Source organism: Paramisgurnus dabryanus, chromosome 11 (genome assembly GCF_030506205.2).
Source record: "Paramisgurnus dabryanus chromosome 11, PD_genome_1.1, whole genome shotgun sequence".
In the NCBI taxonomy this organism is placed as follows: domain Eukaryota; kingdom Metazoa; phylum Chordata; class Actinopteri; order Cypriniformes; family Cobitidae; genus Paramisgurnus; species Paramisgurnus dabryanus.
This window is the reverse complement of record NC_133347.1, coordinates 29,183,152-29,203,355: the sequence shown is the minus strand read 5'-3', so window position 1 is coordinate 29,203,355 and position 20,204 is coordinate 29,183,152. Positions and strand designations below refer to the sequence as shown.

General features: G+C 35.3%; 1 protein-coding gene across 2 annotated transcripts in view; it reads left to right on the top strand.

Moving 5' to 3' along the window:
• Nucleotides 1–7,915: 7,915 nt before the first annotated feature.
• The window catches only part of tp73 (tumor protein p73), a 34,184-nt gene continuing 21,895 nt past the window's right edge, over nucleotides 7,916–20,204 (top strand). For both annotated transcript variants that reach the window (XM_065247739.1, XM_065247740.1), the window contains exon 1: nucleotides 7,916–8,181. In XM_065247739.1, the coding sequence (XP_065103811.1) occupies nucleotides 7,963–8,181 (219 nt within the window). In that variant the 5' untranslated portion in view covers nucleotides 7,916–7,962. The remainder of the gene's footprint in view (nucleotides 8,182–20,204) is intronic.

Genomic DNA, 20,204 nt, shown 5'->3' with positions numbered 1-20,204 from the left:
TAACTTAATGTAGCATTTGTTTCTTCGACTTTTTGGATTGGATTTAAATCTTCTAAACAGGCAAACCTGAAGCATTTTAGTGTTTAAATTTATATATGCACGTTCTCTTCATATTATTTTTACATAAAATGGTTCTTTAGAATGCTAAGCTTATTATTATTTTTACTGGAGTATAAACTTTTGCAGCTGATATATGATTTGGCGTTATTTGGCACTCAACGTTACCGAGGGAACAGACGCGACGCAGGTCGCACTCCAGTCGTGCGTAATGGATGAACTCACTCTTCTCTATTTAGGAATAATTAATGTCTATTTACTTTGTTATTCAAAATACAAATACAACTCTGTTTATTGTATTAATATTGCTTAGTTGTTGCTTTTTAGTGGTTCTATTTCAACTTTATTGAATTTGGTCATCACTGTCATGACTTTCTTGTTTCTGCTTATAGTACCACTCTTTACATTTATGGCGTTTCCGTCAAAAAAGTAACAGGAGTAGCCTAATTTCAAAGGGTAATGTGGACTTTATTGTTGAGCAAGCATAAATGAAGAGTTCAATTTTTTTAAGCATAAAGATAGTTATTTTTTAAATAATAAAATAAAACTTTTTTCCATAATTTTAAATAACATTTAATTCCCAAAAAATATGAAAATAACACATTGATAATAGGAGGCTATCATATCTCATTATGTTTGTATGTAATTGTCTGTCTAAATGCACCTGTATTATTTTTTTATGATTTATTTATTATTGTTATTATTTTATTTTTATACTGCAGTAAACTTGCCTGTATTTTTTATTTATATAAATTTTCTTTATATTGTCTGTTTAGGAAATACATTTATAGCCCTCATTTCCAGGCAGGCAAGTTTGAGCACGTCAAGTCTGGCATCTTTATTTTGAATTTGTGCATCCGGTCTCTAAACCTGCAGGGATTCAAATTTAAGAAGATCCACTGGGCAGCAGGGTGGAAATTACTTTGAAATCAAATCTGTGCATGCTCAATTTTTTGCGCAATAAAGCAGTTCACATGAAAAGCTGCTATATTAGACTATTAAAAGTGTTGTTATTATATGTAATTCCTCTTAAAGGTCAATTACAACATTTTGCAATGTCCATTTTTAATAACACATTCAATAAAGTATGATCCATACAACATGTGCCAAATTTGGACACAATGCCTATTTAGCTAGTTATTTGAATATTGGTCTAAATTTCATGCAACTGCTTTTCACTTAATAATTGAACTTCAATATCAAAACATGTTTGCACACAAGTAACTGATATTTGTGTCTCAGTGTGATCTTCCCAGCGGTGGATTTTTCAACATCCAGGATGTCCCAGTCATCCACTGCTGATGAGGGTACAACCTTTGAGCACTTGTGGAGTACACTGTGAGTTTATTTTTATGTGTTTTTAGGTTTGGCATGTAACATCCATGTGTTTGGATGCTTAAAACGTTTATACATTTTTGTGATCAATAATGTCTGTAATATCAGCAGTGCATTCTAATGTTAAAACCAACTAATTACCATAATTGCTGATGTTTATATGCAATTCATTTTCTGTGAATTATTCTGTTAAGGAGCCATTAAATGGAAAGTATGTTTTTAGGCACTATAATGTTAATCTAATCAGCTTCGAATGCTTTTATAGTCCAATTGAACTTCTTTTGTTATGCTATAGAGAGCCCGACAGCACATATTATGAGCTACCACAGCCAGGACACTCAGGGGATAGGGTGGCTACTAGCAGCCTGCCCAGCAACCGCGCTGAAGTCTGCATGGACGTTTACCACATGAGAGACATGAACGACAATGTGATGGTAAGAAAAAAGACAATTTTACAATTGCACTGCAAATAATGGAACAATACACGTGCAACCTATCACTTGCACTTTATCAATGCTTTCTCAATTGAAGTCACTAAGTTTGTGTTAACTGCAAAAAAAAAGTAAATGTGGGCCAGTTATTTTCATTCTTTATCTGTTTTGCCTGTTAAAGAAGTAGCTTTAATACCTAAAAAACCCTATATCAGATGTTCAGCTGTATACCTAACTAGATTTAGGGGGCTGGTTTTCCCTCCTTATCCATCAGGATTCCCTCCACAGTCCCTCGTTTCCCTCTCCTGTGTAGGTTTTTCCCTCCCTTTAGGCTCTGCAGTAGGTCGCGGTATATTACTGGAGGGTGTAGTGGGAGGCAGTGATGCCTTAATTAGAAAGAAAAGCCAAGCCGGGAATATGACACCTGCTACTACCTCCCATCTGGGGCGCACGGGTCAAAAAAATTGATGGACACATATGCGTAGAATATATAGAATGCACTCTAAAAACAAACGGTGCTATATAGCACCAAAAGTGGTTCTTTGCTCGTAATCATAGAAGAACCATTTTTAGTGCCATATAGCACCGGTGAAGCACCAGTATAGCACCTGTGTAGAACCATATAGGGGCCATATAGCACCACATATGGTTCTACATAGCACTATATGGTTCTACACGGGTGCTTCGCAGGTGCTTCACCGGTGCTATATGGCGCTAAAAACGGTTCTACGAGCAAAGAACCACTTTTGGTGCTATATAGCACCGTTTGTTTTTAGATTGTGGGCGAATCTCATGAATACATGCCCATGTCACATTTCATTAAAAAAAAGTATATTAGATAAGAAGCATGTTTTGGAATCGTAAATAAGCTATTTTTTGTATTTGTATGGCATCTCTTCTATCATATGGATTGAAGTGCGTTTACCAAAGTGTTTTATGCAATAATGCAAAATTATCTAAAATCGCTCCAGCCGACTGCTAATCTTATAAAAAGATTTATGAAAGGTGTAGGTAATCCTTATGTGTTTGTGTGATAATTTAATTGGAAACTAGCTATCCCCTTGAAGCCAAAAATGGTATATTCTAAAAGACATATGGGCAAGTCTAGGCCTGCTAGTTTATTTAATGAATAATCATGAGGCCAAAAAGTGGGAGGGCCGAGCATTTGTTGTCGCCTGCATCTACAAACTGACAGGGCAAGAAGAACTGGCGGAAAACCAGAAAAAGCATCTTACACTCGCTTACTTTATCTGGAGTTGTTGTATGTAGATAGTTTCAATTTTAGAGCTTGTAAAGTAGAGAAGTGAAGAACTGAGACTCGCAACACTCACCTGTTTACGCTGTGAGGTCACATGACCAGACCGGTGGGAGAATCTCCCCTGTCTGTTCACTGCCTTGCGGGATCGCTACAATGCTGTGTATTGGTGACCTGTCTCATTACTACGGTACGGTAGGTGAGCAGTTTCACTGATTCAATTGATTTTTCAGGAGGTCTATTGTTTTTTTGTTCATTCAGAAGTTGTCGCCTAAATTCACTATGTACTGCACCTGTCATTTTAGGAAGAGGAAATAAATTTGGGGGCTTATTTCACTTTTTTTTTTTTTGATGTTTAATTAATTGTTAGGAATTTATTTGATCTGTGATGGCACCGTATTAAGAAAGATTATACTGTATGATAAAGCTGTTCAGTGCTTGATATATTTATTGTAGGCTATATAAAGTACATACTTTTCTTTTTTAAGCGCTTTTCCCACTTGGGTTAAATGTTTTGTTTTTAGCATTGCATTTATTATCCGTAATATTTAATAGGCTGGTGGGTTTATCTTCAATATTGGCTTTCATCTGGACCTATATTAAAAATATTTATATAAGGCTGATGCTGTGGTTCATCTTTTAGACAAACACCTGTTGATCATAGCTCATGCGTACAACATCTGTTTTGATGAGTTGAAGTGGGAGAACTTTAAAAGATATTGTTAAAAGTTAAATCAACAAACTAATATCTAATTATTGTCTTGGTGTTAGCAATACAGTGTGTTTAAACTAATTGCTCTTAAGACTTTTAAAAACTTTTTATTTAGTAAAATCCTTTAAATTGATTATATAGATATAGATAGATATACCATAGATTATTAACAGGATTTAAATGAGTAATGCTAAATAGATGTGTGATGATAAATCTAAACATACAGATAATAGCAATGCTTTCTGTTTGCAGAAGAGGGTGCTGTTATTACATGTAAGCCTGCAAAACCTTGCTTTAAGTGCAATTTACAAAGATCTGCTTTTATAAGTGTGATTACAAATGTCCTGCTTTTCATATCATGCGTTTGTATTTTACACGTGACATCACAATGAGTTGCTTTTGGCTTTTGATAAGCATTTTGGATTACAATGCTTGTTTACATATTTACACACACAAAAAATGCTGGGTTGTTTTATATGCTGAATCGTTTGAAAATATGGACAAACCCAGTCTGGGTTTAAATGATCCTGTGCTGATGGTTTCAACCCGAAATGCTCAGATATGGACATTTTTTATTTTAACATGATGGTTTGGTTTGTCCCTATTTTTTTTACAAAAAGTGCACTGAATGTGAATGAATATTACTTTTCATTTTGTGTCATTCTTTTGTTCTTGTATATAAGAAAGTGTATTTTTTGCAAAGTCATTGCAGAATGACTGAATTAATGAGCAGTTGCAAGAGTGATAAGACAGTGTGGGGTGTGTGCCGAAATTGAATCATCGAATATGATTCTCTCTCTCTCTCTCTCTCTCTCTCTCTCTCTCTCTCTCTCTCTCTCTCTCTCTCTCTCTCTCTCTCTCTCGCACACGCACACGCACAAACACACACACACACACACACACACACACACACACACACACACACACACACACACACACACACACACACACACACACACACAATAATGCTTCTGCTCTGTTTGAACTTGCAGAGCATGTTTAAGCATGGTAATGAGACACACCTGAGTTTGTGTGATTGATTCTGAACACTTTTCTCACATCTATTTGTCAATTTTCAGACATCACATATATCCTCAATGGAAAGCCCCTAATTTAAGTGGGGGAAACTTCAATCTTCTGCGGTGATTAATGTCTATGACAAGCATCACTATTACTATTTATGTACTGTACTTAGGATTAGGTAATTGAACAAACTGAAATGCTCAAACACATTAATAACCACATAGGAATGCTTGCAAACACCCAAAACACTCTAACAGCAAGTTTTGCACATTGGCAACTTTTCTAATAATTCAAGCTTTGACAAACGTCTTTTCCACAATATGTTTGAATGATATAACATGACAAGAACATTTTCTCCAGCAAGTACACACTTGACTGCAGACATACCTTAATTAATGCAATATGTGGTTTCTGTCCTCTGGACTCATTCATCCGCTGTAATTTACTGTGTCCTTAAGGATAATGATCATCTTTATAGACTGCATGGTGAGAACAGTCTGTGGTTGGTAGACTTTTGGGAGGTTAGGGTCAGTCGTGTTTACGCATCAAACTATGTTTTTTTGTTGGTTCATCATTATATCATTTGACAGCTGAAGCTGATAGTACGGACAATGTACTATGTGAAAAAGAAGGTAAATACTTTATGCTTGACTGATGTAGAAGCGTGTTTGTATCTTGTTTCAGATGTGGCAAAGGTTATATTGTCTGGATGACATGACTTGTGTTAAAATAACATTTCCCCTGAATTTCGTTTTTTTTTTTAAATGGTTGAAATGATTTTTAAACTAGATGTTGTGGTGTGTTTTATTTGTGTCTTGCTTTTCCTCTGTGTGGTTGCTAGCCTAGTTTCTTATTCTCACCCATGTCGAATGTCCACAGCTTTTGATATTCTGCTCCTGTATGGCTCTTCCTTCAGAGGAATGGTTTTGTGATTTTCACCTGTTTTATTATAAAAGATTGTTTTAGAAAAGCACTTGTCCTCGATAGGGTACACAATTTGAGGTATTTTTAAGATATATGTTCACTTAAAGGTACAAAAGCTGTCACTGGGGCGGTACCCTTTCAAATAATATACCTTGTTAATTAAAGAGTGCATATACAACCTTAAAGATACATATTGGTACCAAATGTACACATATCTGTACTTAATGATACATATTAGGACCTTTTTAAAGGATATACCATCCCAGTGACAGCTTTTATACCTTGCACCTTTTTGTATCTAAGTGTTCATAGCAAAAAAAAGTTAAATACGTCATTTGGCGGACATTTTTTAACTTGCATGAACCATGAGCAATACATTTGTTACAGTATTTATTCATCTTTGTTATTGTTAGTTCATAGAAATAAAGCTATTCAATATTTGTTCATGTTAGTTCACAGTGCATTAACTAACGTTAAAAAGATTTAAAAAAAAAAGTATTAGTAATTGTTGAAATTAACATTAATAAAGATTTAATAAATGTGGTATAAGTGCAGTTCATTATTAACTAATGTAGTTAACTATGTTAAATAATGAACCATATTGATTTTTTAAATACTCTCTAGTGGGGTTTTCAACCTTTTGGATAAAACATGACCTATTTGACCACAATGGATAAACAAATCTGGAGGGCTAATTTTTTATGTATTCTACTCAAAACTTTGTTCCTTTACTTGTTGATTTTATTTAATTTTACTTGTTGATATGTTTAATCATTGTTTAAAATGTTAACATGCTAAGCCAAGTCAGGGTGGCAGTGGCTCAGTGGTTCATGTAGGTTGTCTACAAACCGGAAGGTTGGTGGTTCGATCCCCGGCTCCACTGGACCAAGTGTCGAGGTGTCCTTGAGCAAGGCACCTAACCCCAGCTGCTCCCGACGAGCTGGATGGCGCCTTGCATGGCTGACACCGCCGTCGGTGTATGAATGTGTGAGTGAATGGGTGAATGTGAGGCAACATGTACAGCGCTTTGGATGGCCTTAGGTCTGTTAAAAGCGCTATATAAATGCAGTCCATTTACCATTTAGGATAAAAATATTTAATAAATAAATATTACAATTAAGACTATTAATAGAATGTGCTTTGGCGGGCATCACAGACTCTGTGCGGGCAACCTGGTGCCCGCGGGCACCATTTTGGAGACCACTGCCCTAGACTCTAAAAAGTGCAGGGTTGTTTTAACCCAGGGTTGGGTCAGTATTGGACAGAACACACTGTTGGGTTATTGTCACTCAACCATCACATGCAATAGTAACAGTGACAGTAGCTCTTGCAAACGCAACAAATAATGTTTAAAAAAAAATACTTTGCTAGGAATGTTGTCCTACAAAGTGCTAAATGATAAAACAAATACTAAATGTTGCAAACAAACCAGTCAAAAATGTACATTTGGGCATTTAGTGATTCTCCTGTATAGCTCAGTGGTATAGCAGCGCAAAAGGTCATGGGTTTGAACACAGGGAACACATATGCTGATAAAGATGCATTATTTTCAACAGTGTTTTGGTCAGAAAGGACAAACCCAGCCGTTGGACAAAAATGATATTTTACCCAACAATGAGCTAAAACAACCCAGCAGAATAGGTTAAATTACAACCCAACGTGTTTGGTTCGTCCCTTTTTAGAGAGTACCTTATAATGTACTGTAAGTCACTTTGGATAAAAGCATTTATATATGTAAATCTATAGTAGTTGGATTAACTTACCTAATGTTTTCATTGTTGTAACAACTTTAAAATTGAATGCACACAACAATACTGCCAAAACCTGGATCTGTTTGTCCATATGAGATTTACCATATCGTACCTGTTGAGATAACACATTAAGGCACTTTATAATTTATGAGTGGTGGGTATGATTTGCGAATTTGTAGGGTAGAGAAAAGAATCACAGACAATTAGACATTAGACAGATTACGGTTGTGTTTTACAACCTAGCCTCCACCTGAAGGCATGGCTCCTTCCCATATAAATACGTCCCAGTGTAATTGGAGCTCCGGAGGGAAAGAGGATGGTTGCAAACTCAACTTCTTATCCCCTCCCTTATTCCTTTAATGTCACATTTAGCCTCCCTCTTTCACCTGTTCCCCTCCCACTCCTTTACCCGTCTCACCTTCTTTTCCTTGCTCTCTTCCCATTCAGTCTCAGTACAGCCTGCTGAGCAGCAGCATGGAACAAAGTTTGGGGAACAGAGCAGCTTCGACCAGTCCGTACAGCTCAGAGAACACCTCCAACGTACCAACGCCGTCACCCTACTCCCAGCCCAACTCCACTTTCGAGGCCATGTCTCCAGCCCCGGCCATCCCGTCCAACACCGACTACCCCGGGCCTCACAACTTTGAGGTCACCTTTCAGCAGTCTAGCACCGCCAAATCAGCCACCTGGACGGTGAGTAGAGCATCTTGTAAGTTGCGTCACCATGTTATCACGTGAGCGGTAAAGCTGGATCTATGTACCGTGAACCCTTGGACGTACAATGGTTTTCCACACTGATGGTCTTTCTTTCAGACTGCATTCTGAACTTTTGCTTATTTATTTATTTATTGACTCTCTTTCGGCCTTGTATAGTTTATCTTATAACATAAATGTTTGCTTTGAAGTTTGAATTCTTCAATGCTTGCAAATATATTTGCTTGGATATTAGAATGTGTTGTAACGTAATTTATATGCAAAATGGAACTAGAATCTATACACTTACACCATAATACGCCACATCATTACTTACACCATACACCATATTGTTCTTCACTAACAAAATGTAGTAACTGATTTTTAAAGAGCACCTATTTCATTGCTAAAAACAACGTTATTTTGTGTATTTGGTATAATACAATGTGTTTGCGTGGTTTATGGTTTTAAAAAACACATTATTTTTTCACATACCGTACATTTTTGTAGCTCTAGATTTCACTCAATACCCGAAACGCATGGATTTGAAAAGCTCTGCGTGTCCCTGATTGGCCAACTAATTTGTACGTTGTGATTGGTATGAATACCTGACGTCAGCAGGAAATGTGACGCTCCTTACCATGTTTAAAAGATTCGGGTGTAAGTTCGAAGCGGGAGGAATTATGATAATTTCGGTCTTGTCTACGTCAACAATCACAGGAAGTAAACTGTTACCTACAATCCGTGTGTTTGTTGTAGTCCAAGAAAAGAGATTTACATTGGAGACGATAACTCGATTCATCATTTACTTTGGGATTTTTACCTTTTGCATATCGCTGTCATGTACTAATACACACTTACCAAAGGAAATGTAAAAATGTGAATCGAACAATAGGTGCTCTTTAAATGTTTTCAGATACTGACATTTTGTGATCTTTCATTGGAGCTGTTTTGACTCAAACTTTGTTAAATTAAGTTGTAGTAAAAAATTGATATAATGCAAAAAGAGATGGTGTAGTGTTGTGGGTGGTTCCCAGTGAGTTGCTATGTGTTTGTCAAGGTGTTTTGGGTGGTTGCTAGGTCTTTTAGGTGGTTCTAGGTGGTTGCTTAGTGGAAATCAAAATTAAAAGTTTACCCATATGATCCTGTTTCTGCCCCCTTTTAAACAGCACTGTAAAATTGCTGTAGTTATGCAGCAGTTTGCCAGTACTTACTGTAGATTTAAAGGAAAACACCACTGTTTTTCAATATTTTACTATGTTCTTACCTCAACTTAGATTAATTAATACATCCCTATTTTTATTCAATGCGTGCACTTAATCTTTCTACAGCGTGTCGTGAATATATTAGCATTTAGCCTAGCCCCATTCATTCCTTAGGATCCAAACAGGGATGAATTTAGAAGACACCAAACACTTCCATGTTTTCCCTATTTAAAGACTGTAACATGAGTAGTTACACGAGTAAGTATTGTGGCACAAAATGAAATGTGCCGATTTTTTAAGCGGACAACAAATGAGGCGGAAGAGCACTTAGTTTGCAACACTTCTGTAACTTACTGTAGATTTACATTTATGTTATTTACTGGCAACAGTTTGTTCAAACTTAAACTAACATTAAACATCTTTACAGAATAAAACTAAAATAACAGCCTCATGCAAAGCATTCTGGGAACCAGAAATCTTCATCAACCTTTTTCAGTTTTTTTCCTTCAGATTTTGGTTCCCAGAATGCTTTGCATGAGGCTGTTATTTTCTGTAAAGATAAATGTTTAATGTTAATTTACCTTTGAACAAACTGTTCCCAGTAAATAACATACATTTAAATCCGCAGTAAACAGCTGCCAATAATACTGTCATTTCTACAGAACAGTGAGGACTTCTAAACATGTTTTAACATCAACAATGTGAAAAACCATGTCAGATTGCCTAAAAATCTCCTTTGGAGGCCGCACAAGGGTCATTCGTGTAGTAACAAATAATAGACTTAACTTTTGAACATTTGTAACTGTTTAAAAGCTGAGCAATAGTAAAAATAATGCTTGCCATTACAAACAGATTGTGTGGTGTCCACGGAGAAGAAATGACAGTAATGGACTGAAACCAAAGCCGTCAGTGTTTTCCCCAAAGTTTAGTGTCGCCATGCAGAAAGGTGCTACATCAGTTTGTCATTGAGTTGACCCTCTGAAACAGGAGATGAGGCTTTTTCCTGTGTTGGGTGGCTCTTGGGTTGTTTGCTGGTTGAAGTCAAGCGTGAGGCTTGCTCTTTGACTTGATGTGGAAGTGTAAGGTGATAGCACAGCCAGAAAGGTGAGTGCTATGGCCATCACTCAGTGGCTCCCTGTGAAGACTGTCACCTTTGGCACGTCACGTTATGCTCAAAGACTTGGTCTTTGTCAACCCTTCCCCAAAATGGGCCTGAATGGAGTTTCAGGCAGAGATTGCTGTTTACACTTTAGGATAAGAATCAGGTTCTGCATATCTCCAGACTCACTATAATACTGGCAATTAATATAAAGCTTGTTGTCTCTGTATTGCTGTTTCACAGGCAGCTGATATGTGTAAGGAATCATTGACGACGTTACACCACAGCATTATTTTCAAATAATTCAAAGGACTGGAGTCAATTATTCTGCTTATGCACGGTCGGTAACCAAAGACATTTGACAGGTCAGGTGTGCATTTATCGAAAAATAATGCATAGCCGTGGCACACTTCTAAGCAATCAATAGACCCATGGTATAAAAAAGAAATAGTTTGATGTTTAATCTTAATGCACATGTTTCTTATTGATACAGAGGCTATGTGAAAATTATGACACGTTCTGGCCTTTGATTGATTTATTACATCATGTTTCTAAGTGTCATATGTGTATGAAAGGAGTGATAAGGATTTTTTGTTAGAGTTATGACAGTGGACTTGGACTTTATAGTGACACTCTATACTCTACATACTATAGCTTGACATTGTAGAAATACCGTATATTCATGCTTATGATTATTTGAATTACATGATTTGTTTATTATGCAAGCAAAAGTGTCAAATAATAAGCGTCTTACTGATATATTTGAATAGTAATTTGATATGTTGGTAGATGACTGGGTCAATGTGGAATAAATAGCTTTTGAAAGCTGAACTTTAAAGTACTTTCATATTTTTCTGTGTATTTGTATTTAAAAAAAATGAAAAGATATATATAGTTTAGATTGAGGGGCTATTGAAAATCAATTTACATGACATGCTCGGGATATGAGTATTGTTATTGTCTGGTTGTGTGTCACATGACTTTAATATTTACAGTAGGGAAATAATAACATTAACACTGTAAAAACAATGCAGCATGAAGTTAAAAAAACTTGGTTTTTGCAAGTCAATTTAAACTACTATTTTAAATTTTGACCTGTGATAAGTTGACACAACTTATAAAAAACAAGTTGAAATGTTTACCTTAATTTTTTAAGTTGAAGTAACATAAAAATATAATTGTGAAAAATGTTGATTTGACAAAAATGCTGAATTCTTTTACAATGTACTGTATGGCCATTTAGATTTTTCCGTTTGGTTTTTCGATTTGCAATTGATTTGTTTTTAAAGGGGCCTGAAATACAATTGATATTGATGCTTAACTATAAAGCATGATCAAAGCACTTCTAGGAAATACTATGCCAAGAAAGTCAGTAAAAAGGGTTTTTATAAGACTTCCATACAGTATGAACTTTGTACAAATCTATAGCATTGATTTGTGTCCTGTGTAACATATTTATGAAAATAGAAAGTTGGAGCTGGACATATAAAGGGGCTCCTCATGCTTTTTAAATAGCTACAGTAATACCTTTTGCATAGCCTTAGTGTAAGATAAATCATTAAAGTTTATATTGTATAGTAAATTTGGGATGTTTTGACAATTTTTAGACATACTTGCTTAGTTGTGTTTTGTCCAGTTTTGACTTAAAGGAATATTCCATTTTCTTAAAAGAAAAATCCAGATAATTTACTCACCACCATGTCATCCAAAATGTTGATGTCTTTCTTTGATCAGTCGAGAAGAAATAATGTTTTTTGAGGAAAACATTGCAGGATTTTTCTCATTTTAATGGACTTTAATGGACACCACCACTTAACACTTAACTCAACACTTAACATCTTTTTTCAACGGAGTTTCAAAGGACTCTAAACGATCCCAAACGAGGCATAAGGGTCTTATCTAGCAAAACGATTTTCATTTTTGACAATAAAAATAACAAATATCCACTTTTAAAGCACAACTTCTCGTTTAAATCCGGTTGTCATGCGCAAGCGTGACCCGACGCAATACGTCATCACGTCAAGAGGTCACAGAGGACGACCGCGAAACTCCGCCCCAGTGTTTACAAATGTGGTGAAAGAGAACCGTTCCTACGTTGTTGTATGTCAACTGATACTAATTAATGTCTTTGTGTCAGTTTATTGTTTAAAATAGTCAGCAAACGTGAGTTTTATATTTGTAACACGTGACCTCCCTACGTCACTACGCATTTACGTTAGGTCGCGCTGGACCGGACCTAAACGAAAAGTTGTGCTTTAAAAGTGTATATTTGTTATTTTTCTTGTCAAAAATGACAATTGTTTTGCTAGATAAGACCCTTTTGCCTCGTTTGTTGACGTGAAGGGTATACCTTTCGCGTCATTTTTTGACGAACTGGGGACTTCAATACTATTACGTCCGTTGCATTCTCTTTCCTATTTTATTACCATTTGCGCGTCGGTTTAGGGTTAGATTACGCAAAATTAAACAGTGTATGCGAAATTAAACAGTGTACGCGAAATTAAACAGTTGTCACCTGGCGTTGGGGTTAGAAACAGTTGTCACCTGGCGTTGGGGTTAGAGTTAGGTTTGGGTAGGGATGTCATTATGTAAATCTAACCCTAAACCGACGCGCAAATGGTAATAAAATAGGAAAGAGAATGCAACGGACGTAATAGTATTGAAGTCCCCAGTTCGTCAAAAAATGACGCGAAAGGTATACCCTTCACGTCAACATATGACGAATGGTCAAGTGTCGTCAAATATTGACGAAATGGGGTGAGACTGGGTTGAATTAAGTGTTAATTGTTGGTGTCTATTAAAGTCCATTAAAATGAGAAAAATCCTGCAATGTTTTCCTCAAAAAACATAATTTCATCTCGACTGAACAAAGAAAGACATCAACATTTTGGATGACATTGTGGTGAGTAAATTATCTGGATTTTTCTTTTAAGAAAATGGAATATTCCTTTAATGGGATCTTTAAAGGCTTAAATGTCTTTCAATGAGTAGAGATAGAGGTAGACCGATTAATCGGCACTGATAGTTAATTCACTGTAAAAATAAAATAAATGCAGCATGAAGTTAAAACAACTTGGTTTTGCAAGTCATTTCAACCTACTATTTTAAGTTTTTGCTTAAAAAGTTGACATAACTTCATAAATTAAAGTTGAAATTGTTCAGCTTAAGTTAAAGTAACATAAAAATATGTGTTGATTTGACAAAAATGCTGCATATTTTTTACAGTGTTGGTGGAACAATCCATGCATAAAAAAGGCATAAATCCATGCCGATAGTTGTTCTGAGTTGTGTCCGTTGCTTTATATTGTTAGAAAGTAATACATTTGCTGAGTAGATGCTGCATTAGCAGAGAAACAACAGCAGCAACCTAAGTTTGTTGTCAAGGACGTTAATATTAGTAGTACCTCAAACAAAAATACATGCAGATAAATCCAACCCAAACGTTTAATGTCATGATTATTAACATCTATTTACATTAGTTTATCCAACTGGCTACTTTTATCCATGATTTAGTCGACTAAGCTGCACATTTTAAGTTAATAATGAGAGAAGGCGAACTATATGCAGCTGTCAGCTAAAATATCCAACAAATAATCTGATTTCAGTTCTTTTTCATCATCACTGCATTTTTTTTATTTTTTATTTGTGTTAAAACAGAAGCAAATAAAGTACAAGACTACACATATAATACACATTTATGTAATTTCAATGTTACCAGTGGGACTATTTCACAGATGTATTTACTTCAATACTTATATTAAGTATATTATAATATATATTATATATATTTAATTATACATTTATTTCATTTAGCACATTTTCATGGTTCAGTTAGGGATGGGACGGTATGAAAATTTCATATCATGATTATAGTGACCAAAGTTATCACGGTTATCAATAATATCATGGTTTTGTTAAAATGCGACAAACTGATTCTGGCTGGACAGGATTTACCGCAAGTTTTCAAAATCATTGTAATCAAACACGGTTGTAATGATAATTACATTTTAAACGATAATACTAACCGTCAGGACATTTTATCGTGGTTAATCGTGAAACCGGTAATCGTCCCATCCCTAGGTTCAGTTTGAGTGTTATGGTTGTTTTAATCCAGTATCGGTCGATTAATCGGTTATCGGCAAGTACGGACCTATCAGTATCTGAAAAATCCACTATCGGTCGACCTCTAGTAATAAAGCCTTACTTCTTCACATGGAAGACAAAACTTCTATGAAAAACTCCTCAACAGAGGGCAAATGTCCATCACAGTAAGACAAGAAGCTGCTTGCCTTGTTACCCTTTTTTGCTCCGGCTTTTATTTTCATTCTGCCACCCACTCTAAAAACCATTTACCTGTTTACTTTATCCTTATAAAGAGACCAGGGAAAAGTATCAAGGATCTATCCTCAAATTGAGGGAATTTCCAGGTAAATTACAAAAGCTTGCAAGGATATCTGGGATTAGGATGTTAGCGGTAGGTGATTCATTCTGTGGCAGACTGATGGGTTAACATTCGGTGCTGCAGGGTTTGGATAGCCTCAGGCTGCTTTGGGAGAGGCATGGAGGCACATTAACTGATCTGCTTGATCCGTAGTGAGCTTCCCACTGCTAACTGAAACAACATTCCTTTTAGTAAACCTCATAGATAAATTATTGGTGAAAATTAAATTTTATTTATATAGCACTTTTGTTCATTGGTCCAAGCAGCTTTACATGAAATATAGAAACTGGAGAAAAATGGAGAGAACAACAAAAGCATGGTAGTTTTAAGTATAGTTTAGGATGGAGTATTTTAAGTTACATGGAGTTATTCAAATTTATTTCCAAGCTATACACTGTAAAAAATAATGCGCAGGATTTACTTAAAAATATAGTGCATCATTTTGCATCTACTTTTTTAAGTAAGTTTTATTTGAAATTTTAAGTAATTGCATAAATTGCTTAAATGGATGCAAAAATGATGCATTATATTTTTAAGTAAATCCAGCATATTATTTTTTCATTGTACTATGAACATAGTCAAAAAATGGAGTACTTGGAGGTATTCAAATTTTTTAGGCTTACTAATAGAATAATGCAATAACTAATACTCTTATTTCAAACTATATCTTTGAATCTTGTAAAGATATTGAGAATATAGAGGTATTTGAAATTATTTCCTTATAGAATAATGTATTGGGTTATAATAATAATAATAATAATAATAATAATAATAATAATTATAATAATACTAATAATAAGGTTAAGTAGCGATATCTGTAAAAGGTGAATATTACAATATCTACTGTGTTAAAGGGATAGTTAAATTAAATGCTGAAGAACCACATATTTAAATGTTTAAACTGATAGATAGATAGATCCTATTTCACCATGTTTGTTTTCAACATTCAGCATTATTATGCTATTTATTGGTAAACCATTACTTAAATACTTAACTAAAGCTATAAGTGACATACATTGGAAATGAGAAAGTGCAAAACAAAATGATACATGGCAAAACAAGTCTGATTAGGCAATATAAAATCTTAAATAGGGCTGGGTATCGATTCAGATGTTCCAGATCGATTCAATTTCGATTCACAAGCTATCAAATCGATTCGATTTCGATTCTCGATTAAATTTCGATTCCGGTTCTTAGGTAGGTTTTTATACTTGATTCTCGATTCAACTCAATGAAGATTTAATACAAATACTATATTAATAAAAAAGAACAGTGAACAGCAGTTTACAAGTGGGTAATTAAAAAGAAATTAAAAGCCACAACACGTCTTGCTTGCGAAATCTAAAATGCTTCCATACCTCCATTCAATGTTTGCGGAAATAAATATGAAAAAATCGATTAGGCTCTTTGAGAATCGATTTTTAATCGACCACGTTTTAAAAAACGATTAATCGAAAAAATCAATTTTTTTGCCCAGCCCTAATCTTAAAAGAAATTACAAAAAAAGAGCAATTGTCACAAAATACAATAAATTTGCAAACAAAAATGACTTGCCAAATCAGTGATAAGTATACATTTCCCTACCTACTTTTTCTTATTAAACTGACTTGTCATTGTGCTTTCTGACTTAAGATTTGTTATATGCATGTTGTTGGACTTTCTTTCCTCAAAAGATGTTTATACACATAATGAAAGTGAATGGGGATTGGGGATTCCTATGCTGGGATCTCCAGCTCACTTGTGACCCTGCAGAGGACAAGTGGGTTTAGAGAAGAGATGGATGGATGGGGGCTGTCAAATTACAAATAGCAAGATAAGAGCAGACAAAGATAAGTATCATAAAAGTTACCCATACGACTTGTGCTCTAGGTTCTCAAAAGTTTAACAACAAATGTGCATTTAATTGCTCTTTAAATAACATCCTTACTTAAAAGACTGTGCTATCCTGTCTAATTTGCTGTAATGATTTTTTATTAACATTATTTTAAAAGTCAGGTGATTCAAGTTTGATTTGTGTTATTTCCACCCACAGAACGTTGTCTGGATCTGGGCCGTACAATAGCTTTGTTTCCCCGGACCACGAAACCATTACATAAACAATTAATCATTTATATCATTACAAACTGATACAGTTTAAAATAAACAGCATAATTGAGTACACACAACAGAGGCGTTAATAGTGATAATCTTTCAACGCTATACCGTACAGTATATATGTCCTCTAATATTTTTATACAGCATCAAACGTGCTTTATTTAAGCACCATCCGCTCTATGCACGTTTCTCTCTCTCTCTTGAAAAAGACTTAAAGCACTGTATGCACTGAAAAAAAAAGAAAAATACAATAAGAAAATTTTATGCATTTTGCAAAGTTTTGAATGGATTACGACATTAAACCACATCATGTTTCATTAACTGATATATAAATATAGTGATATATGTATATATATATATGACTGTTAATATAATCTGCTTTGTGCCTTATAAAATACAGTTAACCACCATAAGTGATAAAATGGACATCCACATGATAAATCCAAGTTAAAAGGGGACATACTATGAAAATCATACTTTTTTCATGTTTTATTGGGTCCCCAGTGCTTCTATCAACCTAGAAAATGTGAAAATGATCAACCCAGTAACTTAGTTTTGTTAAACCGTTCTCTGCAATCATGTGAAAAAATAGCTCATTGAAATTTGGCTCCCCTTGTGATGTCAGAAGGGGATAATACCGCCCCTTAATCTGCACTATCCAACCACAGCACTGCCATTTAGTGCAGAGATCAGCTCATTTGCATTTTAAAGGACACACCCAAAAAGAGCACATTTCTGCACACATCTACAAAGTGTCAATTTTAACATGTTATAATAAATTATCTAGATGATATTTTGAGATTAAACTTCACATATGTACTCTGGAGACACCAAAGACTTATTTGACATCTTAAAAAAGTCTTGTGCAATGTCCCATTTAAGTAACATTTCCAGATCATTGCCAATACGTGCATAGTGTAATAGATAGCAGTTAGCAGTAGGGTTCAAACCCTGGCAACACACATACAAAAAAGCATACAATGTAATCCGTTAAAAGCGTCTGCCAAATGCTTAAATGTTTGTATTCATCATCGCAAGACATCGTTGGAATGACATTTTGGGTAAACACTGCATTGTTGAAGTATGCCGAAACAACAGACCTTGCGGTCATAGGCAAACAATGCTTTTGGCAACTCACCCCTGATCAGTATGGGATTTAAAGACCATGTCTCTGTCCAAGGTTCTGAACCTCTTTCATTTATGCCACCGTGTGTTTTTAAGGTCCTGATTATATATCACCAAGTATATCGCAAAAACAAACTGAGCGCCAGTCAGTCTATTTAAAAGCTCGCTCTCAATTATTACGCACATTATACAGAGTGAACACAGAGCTGTCGTAAGGGATGAAAATGAGTTCTGACACCTCAGCTTTTCCAATAAAGACCCCACCACTTTTTTATTGTTGGCATATAAGTAGGGCAAGTCCGAGCACGCCTTTGCTTCTGGGGTATTTGAGGCTGCTCTTCCTAGATTTTACCCTCATAGTCAGTAAACGGGTCTAAACACGCCCCAAAGCCAGCGCATCCTTCATCCCAAAATCAAACCTATGGGTGCATCTAATGAACACACAGGGATATATGCTCTATGCAGATTTTGCTGATAGCTACATATTTGGCTGTTTCTATTCCATCATTTGTTTGGTTGACTTTTGCCTGAATTGCAATGATCGTTTTGATCAATAGCGTAATTTTTATTGCTATAATATTTGATGTGAATGTTTGTTTTAACGTCACTTCCAGCTTTGAGTAAAAAAGAGATGAGCCCAACATGTTGGGTTGTAATTGAACCTATGCTAGTTGTTTCAAGCAAAAATACTGGGTTGTTTCAACTTATTTTTGGGTCAAATGTAAACATTTTCTGGGTTAATCGTTTTTGACCCAACGATTGGTTGAAAGTAACCTAGCATGTATTTGAGTGCATGGAGGTCAATACTTCAAGCTTATACTTATTCTAAATAACACAGGCAGGATTTGTAGTTTTCAAAGTTTGAGTTAAATGAACACCTTCCTAATATATTTCCTTCAACCTTCCGAATTGCAAAATTTTCATTAAACTAAAACATAAAATATAATTTTTACTTTAGTTACAATATGAAAACAAATTTGTCTTTGGGTTTTTAAGGTGAATATTTTAATGAAACAAGAATTGTTTTAAGAAAAAGGATTGCCCCTCCCTTTAAAGAATACTTGTTTTCACATGTCAGGAAACTACTATTCCAGCCAACTCTCAAAAAATACATCATGTACCCTGATCCCAGGTGAAGCTCTTTCTTAACAGGCTTTGAGTTTAAAAAAGGTTGAAATTTCTTTTTTAAACCAGACAATCTGAGCAATGCAATCCACACGTATGTTATTGCTGGGTGTACTCTTACTGTACATCAACAATTGTCTCATTTGTTTTAAGTTGGATTTTTAATAAAAACATCTGTGACCAGGTCAATAAAACGTTCCTCTGACTGATTTGAAAAGGCCGTTATCGAAGTGGCATTTTTAACACAGTTATTTAATCACATACTTTGTCTGGTCTTTGTCCTCATTGCATTGCTGTCCCACGACGTGTATATCAAAAAAGAAAAGGGTGAAGTGGTCAGTGTGATGCCGGCTGCAATTTCACAAGCGTCAGCATAGGCAGCACATTTGCGAATTTATTGACAGAATTTGCGGGTGGCTGAATTTGTGGGTGGCATGCTGAAACATGTCCATCAGGCTGTCAGACTCATCATTATCACCTAGTCCGCAGAGCTTGCCCAAACGTGCGCCTTTCCTAAGCTAACCTTCCTCTAGCCTATCGTCTTATTCCACCTTATAACACTTATTCCAGGAACAAGTACAAGGACTACAGAAAATCAAAAAGCTTTATGTGATACTTACTGTATAAAGCAGGGGTTCTCAAAGTTTACATTCAAAGGTCCAAATATGAATTCTTATCATTTTCATTGGTCCGGAAAAACTTTATGTAAATCATTTGTTTATATAACAAATCAACACAAATAGTTTGGGAAAAACATTAGTTTATTTTGCATTTAAAGTAAAAAAAAATGTTTTAAACATAAACACAAGAATAATGCCAAAAGTATTCAGGTGAAAAATACAGAGCAACCTAGTTACATAAAAAATGTGTGGTTGGTATGCAGAGACACTGACCAAAATTAGGGGTGCACCTATAAATTGGCTTATGATTCTTG